This window comes from Limulus polyphemus, unplaced genomic scaffold (genome assembly GCF_000517525.1).
Source record: "Limulus polyphemus unplaced genomic scaffold, Limulus_polyphemus-2.1.2 Scaffold1257, whole genome shotgun sequence".
Classification (NCBI taxonomy): Eukaryota; Metazoa; Arthropoda; class Merostomata; order Xiphosura; family Limulidae; genus Limulus; species Limulus polyphemus.
The window spans coordinates 263,393-274,343 of NW_013666867.1; the positions used below are offsets into that span (position 1 = coordinate 263,393).

Consider the following 10,951-nt stretch of genomic DNA (forward strand, 5'->3'; position numbering starts at 1 on the left):
AAAAAAAAGAAAAAAGAAAAAAAAAGACCAGTGCGAAATTACAAGGTATGGATGGTAAGTACAGAAGCTTAAAAAAATTCAAAACTGCCTTACACTAAGAGAAAGGCAGCCAGACGGAAAGGAGAAGAATATATCAGTTGGCTTCGAGGTAAATATGGTTTAAAGTTGGGGTTACAGTTAAAGTAATGAACAAGCTTGTAACGTAACACCAAGGCGTTAAAGTTGTGGTATCTTCAGGTAAAACCTCAAATATGGATTAAAAATAAGTTTGATCATACACGGGGCCGGATTAATGGCTATAAATTATTCTAAAACATATAAAAAGTAGCGTTGACATTATGGATCAGGATATAACATGGCTGTTTTACCAGCATCTTTTAATAAAGTAGCAACTACCTGATAAAATGCAACCTTGCATTTAAAATGAATCATATTGAAAACATAAATAAAAATTGTAAATTTATAAAAAAACTGCTTTTGTTTGTTTCTATGTTTGTAATTAAGCACAAAGCTACACAATGGGCTATCTGTACTCTGCACACCACGGGTATCGAAACCCGGATTCTAGCGTTGTAAGTCCGAAGACATACCGCTGTGCTACTGGGGGGCTAACAACTACTTATGAGCATAATGATGTGGTTTTACTTTGGGGAACATGCTACAAACGTATGTTCTGTCGAAGATATAGAATGTTCCACAAAGTAAAAACCACACCATTATGCTCATAAATAGTTTCTTTGTCAATTTAGTATTATGTGCTTCCATACACAAGTAACTTGAATGATAATTGCACTTCAATAGCCCCGTTCGTCGTTTATATTATTATAATGTTATTTTATTTTTTTAGTTATAAGTATAATATTCAAAATGCATAGATCTTTATGCAAAAAGTAATGCCACCCATTTCTTTTTTTTATTCTTTAGTACAAAACTTTCTTACTAATCTATCTTAGTGCAAAGGATTATACGACAAAAGCTAGAAATATAAAAAAATGACCCTTCAAAACTAAAACTGCGGTTAGAGGGGTTTGGTTTGTTTTGAATTTGGCACAAAGCTATTCGAGGGCTATCTGCGTTAGCCGTCCCTAGTTTGCAGTGATAGACAAGATGGAAAGTAGCTAATCAACACCATCCACATTCAACTCTTAGGCTACTCTTTACCAACAAATAATTGGATTGACCGTCACATTTAAACGCCTGAGAAGGCGAGAATGTTCGGTGAAGGGGATTCGAACGTGCAACCCGCAGATTGCGAGTCGAGCGCCCTAACTACCACAGGAAAATAAGAAAGAACTAAAACAGTATTTCAGTAAGTGTATTATCACTTTATTTCGTTCATACAAATGACCCATACTCAGTTCTTGGCGGTAAGTAGCGCGTTCGCATTGTTGATCTGTTTACTTGATGTGTTACCTCCAAACGTACGTATTTTCATTGCAAACTCCATAATTATTGTTATCGATTTGGTCAAAGCTTTTTTGGTGATATTGTTACATTTTTATTTGCGTTTTATTTGATGTGTCTTTACGCTATTCTCAGTGTGGGGGTGCACGGCTTGTTACACTGTAATGTTGTATATATGGAGATTACATTTTGATGCTTGGAAACCCTGTAAGTTGATTTGTATACGGCGTATTCCAAATGGATAACCAATAACAATTTGATTGCTATGTGCACGTCAAAAGAACGTTTCATATAACGTTAAAAGTTCCAATTTGAAATCGGACCTGTGTTTACAATTGGGCAAGTGGGTGGTAAGTCAGCAAAGGAAGAAATTGAGTATGCCTAGAGTGGCTACTCAAAACTTAGAAGCCTCCGGCCCCAATTAAAGTTAATCTGGCCCTGCTAGTACATATGACACCGCAATTTGGAAATAATTAATTTCACCTGGGACTAATTTGATGCTTTACCAGGTATCCCAGAATGCATTTCTTTCTGCTTCACCACAGAGTGTCGATTTTCAAGAAATCTCCAAGCCAGCGAACTTCCAGAAAAATCCAAGAAGAATGGACATATTGTGGTATCAAACCAGACTTAAAGTACATGTGGAAAAGTCAGAAGTAACGGTACTGTAAATATCAGTCAACACTAAACGTATTGACACGGCATACTACCTGTTCTAGTATATACAGTTTCGTTATCAGAAGGTATCGTTTATGATGTTTGGCAAGAAAAAAGTTGCGATCGAAATAGTGATCAAGAACAAAATTTACTTTAGGATCAGGATCCTGATGTAAAATGATCTTATCGTGCTGTAATAAACTGAGTGTTGTAGTTTCGTTTCGAGTATCAGATTAAAAGATGCAAGTAACACATGACTGAACAATCAACATCTGTAAGAAATGGTGGTAATATACTTATGAAAGATATGGCGTTCGTTAGAGGTGGAAGTTTTGTAAGACTGCGCCATGGCATGAATCATGAAACTTTTTTTTTTTAAGCAATGAAATTAATGCACATAAAACCTATGGTTTCAAACCTATCAGTATATAGTCCTATGAAGTTTAAAAATAAATCGCTTAGTGTCATTTCTTTTTGTGTGTGTGTCTAATGAATTCTGAAAAAATTATATTATTTGTTTATAATATAATGTTCAAAACTACACAAGGACGTCCCTACAGAATGGCTAGAGGGAAGTCAGCTGGACAACAGTACCCACTACCGAATAGTGGGTTTGTCCGTCACTTTTATGGCGCATTCAATGCTGCAAAGTGCGGAATTTGCTTTTGTTGCATTCATAGTCCAATCATTGGGCCACCCCCGGCCATTGTAAAACAATACAATGATGAAAAGCATTTGAGAATAAAATAATATATATTGTGAGGGATTAAGGGATTTTTTTTATACTGCCACAGTCTCATTCTTAATGTTTTAGAAAAATTACCAGGGATTTTGTTAATCGTTCGATTCCCCATGTTTAGAATTTGCCAAACGAGTGTTAATTCAAGCAGACTTGTTTTAAAGTACAATGAGAGCTTTTGAAAACATGCATAGTTTCACATGCCACGAAAGAAATATTCTTGAAAACGTGAAGTGCGTGTAGTAAGCAGTAACATATAGTTACAACTGGTAAAATAAACAAAAGTTAACGATAAAAATTGTAGTAGCATATTGAGAAAGTAAGGAAAATATAAGCAATTACTTATTGATAAAAATAAGTCCCAATTTACTAAATCAACGTCTGCCTCAGATACTGGAAGAGTATTTGTATTGGTGGGACACGGAGCCATATTAAAAAAGAAACTTTTTTGACGCCGAAGACATGGTCAGAAATTAATTGTTAAATGATGTTTTACTAATTTTAGTATAAAATGATAAAAACCCTATAACCCAAATTCTTTCGAAAGGTGGACCTTTCTTCTTCAGCCTTCTTCTTCGCTCGAGTTATAGGTTTTTTATCATTTTATATTAAGATTTCTTAAACCTACGTGTTTTTCTGACATCACTAATTTTAGGATGTTGTTGTTGTTTGTAGTTATGCACAAAGCTATTCAATGGGCTATCTGTGCTCTTCCCACCACGGGTATCGAAACCCGGTTTCTAGCGTTGTAAGTCCGCAGACATACCGCTGTGCCACTGGGGGGTGGGGGCATTTTAGGATGTAAACAACAAGGCAACCATTGCATAAAATGTGGTAGCTCTACAAGAATGTTGGTAGTCCGCTATTACATTTATAAACTAAATGTTTCACTGCGCATGCTTGCTGTCTATTACCACGTGCGATACAACCTGGCAATCCACACGCTGAAAAATAAACTACGGCATGATACAAAATTACAAGGTCTATAAACTGTCATTTGTCGTTCAATGAAACTGCATCAAGGTAAGGAAACGGTTTTCCTTATGTACTTATAATTATATACCATATAAATAACTGTTTTAACCTTGTTAGATGTTTTTCATTTTATATATTTTGTATGTCTACTAAAATCATAGCCGTGTATGTAATAGTTGACCTACAACGAGTGCACACAACACACATATGAGAAGGGTCAGCCACAGCGCCATCAATTGGCTTAAAACTAATCTAACAGTGGCAATATTTGATTATCAGGTAATAATAACGGTGCATAACATCATTCAGTAATAAAAACATTAAAAAGTAATTACAGAATAAAATTCACTGCTCAAACTATCGATGAGCCAAATGCTCCATCGGTTCATACGCCCTTGTTTCTTATAGTTTACTTTAGACGCAATTGATGCAATGATAGGATTGGTTCAGGATCAATATTTTGGCGAATTCGCATTGGTCGTCATCGGACATTCTTAACCTGTCTCACAAATGATCGCCGTCAGTGCTTATATATGGCTCACTTTCGTTTTATTATTATATCTTAATTCTCCGAAAACAATATTATTTGTTTGTTGTTAAGCGCAAAACTACACAATACGCTATCTGTGCTGTGTCCACCACGGGTATCGAAACCCGGTTTTTAGTGTTTAAGCCTTCAGACTTACCGCTGAGTCACTGGGGGTGGGCTTGCAGGAGTATCAGAGTATGAAACGGCGCTTTTGATATGATGAAGTATGAAATTATTAAATGTCAAATGAACACAAAGCTATTTAATTCCTCGTAACTGAAATAGGTCATAGGCTGGGTAAGATTGGAATCAACAGAGCTTGATTTGAGTTAAATTATGAATATTTTTCACATATATAATACCTTATTAATGTTAGAATATAATATGTTTCACAATACGTAAAAAAGAATTTATTTACCCCAAGTTATCGGTATACTTATTTTAACCTATTCACTTGCAGTGGATTTGGTTTGAATTTCGCGCAAAGCTACACGAGGACTATCTGCGCTAGCCGTCCCTAATTTAGCAGTGAAAGATTAGAGTGAAGTTAGCTAGTCATCCCCACCCACCGCCAACTCTTTTACCAACTAATAGTGAGATTGACCGTCACATTATAACGCTCACGGCTGAAAGGGCGACCACGTTTGGTGAGACGGGGATTCAAACCCGCGACCCTCAGATTGAGAGTCAAGCGCCCTAACCATTAAGCTATACCGGGACCTAGCGGTGGAATCTACATATTACGTCATATTGTGTAATTTTATTTCTGCTTGTTATAACACTTACGTGAAGAACTGACAAATAATTTGGCGAAATCACTTATCTTTATGCAAATGCATTTTATATTAGTGAACTAATTTGCAGTATTGATGGTATTTTTTACATTTTTTATGTGCTTGTATGTTATTAGAAATATTGTAACCAATTAAGTCATAGAGCCACAAGCAGTTTGGTGGATAAAGAGTTTAGAATCTTTGCCTAAAACTGATGAGGTCCCTCGGCAATCCTATAGCAAGCATTCTCCAGCTGCTTGAGGTATTCAACGTTTAAATAGAAAGTATGATTGAAAGCCTTACCTTGTTGCATTATTACCAAATGTAGATCTTTATTCTGCTGTGATCTGTTGCTTGGGGCACTCGTACGGCTTTTGTCACTGATTTTTGTGTTTGTGAATTCTCGCCTGTTAAAAGATGCCTCATTTTGCTTACTACGGCCGAGGTACACCATGTTGTAGGCCTCTTTCTGGACGTTCCTGATGCCCCAAGTTGATCCATGTTTTTCGTTTTATATCGCCATTAATTACAAAGGATACCTCCGTTTTAGACATTCTAAATCCCTGATTGAACATATTTTTATGATCTGAGTGTATCAATACTGAGCACCGGAAAAAGACTGTTATATATCCTTCCCAAAAGTGATCAGTTTTCTCTGGCATCACCTTACTTACAAAACGCCAAATAATGTCCAAATATATTTCTAATACATTCCGTTTCTCTGTGACTTTATATCAGCTGTGGGTTTCACGTGAGTTACTGATATGCATATTAAAAACGTTTTATTATAATGTATACAACTCTCTGTATAAGACGATTTCAATACTCTATACATCATGTAATTGACCAGAGTGCTATACCATGTATCCTAATGGTTAAAACCAAATCCTCCTAAGTCACAGAAAATGTTTGAAGTAAAACCTTGTACGTATTTTTTTTTCCTTTTTGTTTCTTCATTGATTTCCAGTTTTGGGTAATCAAATGAAACTAATATAAAAATACCCAACTTTTATGTAGTATAACAAACTTTATGGAAAGTAATACCACAATCACCAACACACTAATAGAGTTTATTATTGATAAATTATATGGTAATTGTTAAGTAATATCCTAAGAATGTTATGTTACGTAATGTAAAATATACTTGAGTATGTAGTATTATATACATAAAAGTTTACGATTTATATGATCTATTGGTACGTGAGTATATATTATACTACCTTAAAAAACAGATCACTTGGATGATTGTAATGGAAGGTAAAGAATGAGAAGAAATCATAACGCATTCTTGTCAGGGATGTTCTTGTAAGAGAAATTTGGTGGTACCTTTCTTGTACAAGCGATCACATGCGCATATGCACGTTTACTGTTTTTTTAAAATAAACTGTACCAACAGATCATATAAATCGTAAACTTTTATGTATATAATACAACATACTCAAGTACCAATAGATCATATAAATGGTAAAGTGTTATGTATATAATACTACATACTCAAGTACCAATAGATCATATAAATGATAAACTTTTATGTATATATTTTGATGTTAACATTTTAAGCTTGTTATTTTAAATATCAGATATAATATCTATTAGAGAATATTCAATTTCTTATTTGTATTTTATATCTATAGTAATGGTACTAAGGCTATTTGCAGCCATCCGTCATGTTGAATCACTAACCAGAGGAAAGGCAACCAGTCAACAGCACCCTACTACCCACCATCCACCCTAAGGGACTGAAAATAACTTTTATAACACACCTATACTTTAGGGAGTGGGAATATTTTGTTGTATCACATGGATTCTAACTTGGGTTGCCAGCTCCGAAATCAGAGCTCTACTACAGGGTCAATCCGCGCATTATATTAATTGTACATTCCGAATGCTTGAAATTTAATAAAATTAATGTCATGTAAAAAGTAGAAAAGGCATTTTAGGTATAGAGACATTATTTTGTTACATAATCATAACAAAATCCTGTCAGGGATATTACTGTAATGACAATTTTGGGGTAACTTTTCGTCCGAGCCTCATGCAATGTAACAAAAAGTTCAATGTAGCGTGTAAACATAAATGATTTATTATATTTCAGATATTTTTCTGTTTACCATATTTGTGTAACGTTCTAAAATTAACACGTCGCTACAAAATCAGGGTTCACAAATAACAACAACAACAAAATTATTCAACAATCACAACACTTAGAAATAAATTCAGCACTTACCAAAACACAGTTAATAAACAAGTGCCTAGCCAGAACTTGACACTAATGTTAATCTATAAAAATTAATGGGCGTGTCTGTGGGTCTGTATGTGGCCGCCATAGCTCCAAGAGGAAAGAACCTAGAAACCTGAAATTTTGCACGCATACTAAGAGGATTCTGAGGGTGTGCACCTAGGAGAGAACTTTAAAAATTTGAAATGTGCCATTAATTATGATGTCATTTTCTGATATTCAATTCCATAAGTATATGTAGCAAAATTCAATCCAAAATCAAAGTCTAGCAAAGCTATGATAGACGATATAATTACATTTTTAAGGATTTCACCAACACAGGAAGCTTCGTTAGTGAAATATGATATCTGTTGTATCGTGACTTTATCCAGATACCCTGTCAGTTAACTTGGATCCTTCCTGCCAGTTTCTTTTTTTTTTTACACAACAGTCTAATTTATGCTTTTATATATGTTTGAATGATAGGAGATATCCATAAGTTTTATATATTCATCTTTTCTTTCCGGTATAATGTGCAAATCTGGTATCAATGTGGCAATCAAGTACACTGATGTCTGACAGAAAAGTCGAGAGTTTCAGTAAAAAATGTAGTTTAAAAATTGTTAAAGAAAGAAGAAATTGAATACGGTTACCAAAGGAAAACAAAGTGAACAAACCAGCAAAATATTTATTAATACAAATGCCTGTAGTATTACCAAAATTGCTGGCCTGTTTCTAATCCTTTTGGCAATTTTCTAGCTTCTGGAGTTGAAAACAAAATAAGAGAGAGGCGAACTCCAGATAAGCAATAGTCAGAACGATGGAAACAACCCATTTTTATACTCAGGCAGAAGCCTTGGTAGGGTATCCCCAAAGTTCTCGGATTACAAACTTTAACTAATAGATTACATACAACTCTAAGCTCTAAGTCAATCGTACAAGTGTTTGTGTTGTTAGTTTGAATAAGCTACCTTCCTAGCTAGAAGTCCGTAGCGTACATGCTAGCTTGAGACCTTAAGATCAAAAGCTGTGTCTCATATGTACCCTTTACCTGTGTAGAAGAACTAACACATGTTTACGAATTTGAAACAACCAGTCAACATGGACATGATTAGCTATATGGAAATTAATAAAAAAATATCCCTGAATAGAAATATATTCGAAAATAATTTTAGAAAAGTAGAATTAATAGTTGTTCAAGCTACGACAACAATACACTGAAAATGTCATTATTTAGTATTATAACTTGTGCAAATCATTTACTATAAAATTGTCTAAATTTCGCGACTAGCATAATTTGTTGAACTTAACTGCCCGATCTAACTATATTATTTAAATAAACTTTGTAATCTGATATCACGAACCATAACTGTTATTGAGGACATATCCATGTGTTAAGATATAACATATTTCAAAAATTCGTTTTTAAGATATATACAAAATAAATAGCACTATTCTGTTTCTGGTGGGCAAGTATGATCAGTTATAACTGCAAATTCTTCTCCATCTAGGTATATCTTACATTTTTCTATAGCCCAAACTATAGCTAAACATTCTAACTCTGTACTAGTATAGTTTCTTTCTGCAGAGTTCAGTGTTCTACTTGCATATGCTATGACACCATTCTGACACAGAACTGCTCCTAATACAACATTTCAAGCTTCAGTATGCAAAAAATAGTGTACACTTTTTCTTGGAAGTTGCAAGACAGGGGATTCACATAAAGCCTTCTTTAATTTCTGGAGTGCAACCTCATACTAGGGGGTCCATTTCCACCTTATACACTTCCTTCATACTGATATAAAGGTTCAGCAATTGTAGGAAAGTCTGGAATGAATTGATTGCACCAGGCACACATACCCAAGAATGTGCTTAAGTCTTTGCAATTGTTTAGAGTTTGGAAGTCTGCAATAGCTTTTATTTTTGTCATAATGTGTGAATTCCCTCAGAAGAGAGTTTAAATCCTAAATATGATATCTCTCAATAGCAAAATGTGCTTTTAGAAACTTTTACAGTAAGATTAGCTGTACGTAGCTTGAAGTGTTGTTCAAATGTCGGCACAAACACTATAATATCATCAATATACAAGCCTTGGAACATTCAGTTACAGTCTTATCCATAAGTCTTTGGAATGTGGCAAGTGCATTTTTATGACCAAAAGGCATCACGTTAAACTGATAAAGTCCATTATCCGTTATGAAGGCAGTTTTATTTCGATCCTCCATCTTAACAGGTATTTGCCAATATCCACTGGATAAGTCTAATGTACTGATACAGGATGCCCCTGACAATGCATTCAAAATATCACTTATATGAGGCAATGGATAGCAGTCAGATTCTGAGACTTCATTTAACTTCTGTAGTCAACTTAGAACTTAAAATCATTAGTATTCTTCTTGATAATAACTATTAGAGAAGCCCAAGAATAAGTGGAGGGTTCAATTAACCCATCACGAAGCATTTCACCCACTTGATCATGTAGCACTTGTAATTTACTGGGGGAATAACGATAATGTTTACTAAATGCTGACTGTTCTGTTGTGGTTACAACACCATGGTTAGACAAGTTTGTGAGGCCAAGTTTATTGTTAAAAATATTGGCATATTTCAACACGAGTTGCTTTAATTGTTCACCGTTTTTACTCTTTAAATGTGAACATTGTACTTCTTTAATCAGTATCTTTTCAGTCTCAAAGTCATGCCTAATAGATGGCACATTTAGTTCAAGAACATTTGTGAAGAAGTTAAGGGTTGCTCCGCTTTGCTGAATGAAGTCTAATCCAATAAGACAAAATACAGCCAAATCTTTGACGACAACAAAACATTGGTCCACAATGTGTTACGTATTAGAATTTCAAATGATCTGAAATTGAGTTAACTAATAATTTAAATTTAGTAGTTAAATTGTACTTTGGATTTAGCAGTTAAGTAAAATTCGATATATAGTCAGTTTATGATATTTGCCAACAAGATTGATACACACAATTTTCTTTTTTAACACAAATACGTTTTAATATACACACAACAATACAATTTACAATAATAGTTATTACAAATAGTTATTACAAACAATGACTTATAAACAAAAGTTTCATGAACTTATAAGAAATATAAAGTATTCTTTCTAGTCTGGAACTTCCTTGATATTTTATCGAGGATTCACGATCAGCGAGTTAATTACGAGTTGATGAAAGTACAATTAGCTTAACGGGAAGCTAGCTAGCTTTGTCCTTCGTTATTTACCGGTCACACACAGAGCTCTCCACGATGAATTTATATAATGTTTTCGTAAAAATATTAATGTACGATGAGAATTCATTGAAGTTAAATGATTTGTAATGTTTGAACTTTGTAAAGGTTCCTTGTCAAAAATCTGAAGTTTTCCGATTGATAAGCGTTATAATAATCACAGTTATAGTTTCCAAAGATTATAGCACACTGACTATAGCAAACTAATAATAGATACTCTCTTTTAGCGCATGGCGTTGGTTATATTTATATGCGTGTGGAGGCTTTCTAGAAATTTCAGTTTTATGTAACAATACTGGCGATAACACAAGCGCTTATGTACACACATATATTGTTGACTCTTACTCTCGAGAATCTTCTATAACTTTGGAGAATAGGTGGGAGTTTTGCAATACATATTTAACAGT

At 34.3% G+C, this 10,951-nt stretch overlaps 1 protein-coding gene across 1 annotated transcript in view; it reads right to left on the reverse strand.

The window, feature by feature from the left end:
• Positions 1-336: 336 nt before the first annotated feature.
• The window catches only part of LOC106462812, a 22,444-nt gene continuing 11,829 nt past the window's right edge, over positions 337-10,951 (reverse strand). The window contains exon 5 of the mRNA XM_022390180.1: positions 337-411. Within this exon, the coding sequence (XP_022245888.1) occupies positions 337-411 (75 nt within the window). The remainder of the gene's footprint in view (positions 412-10,951) is intronic.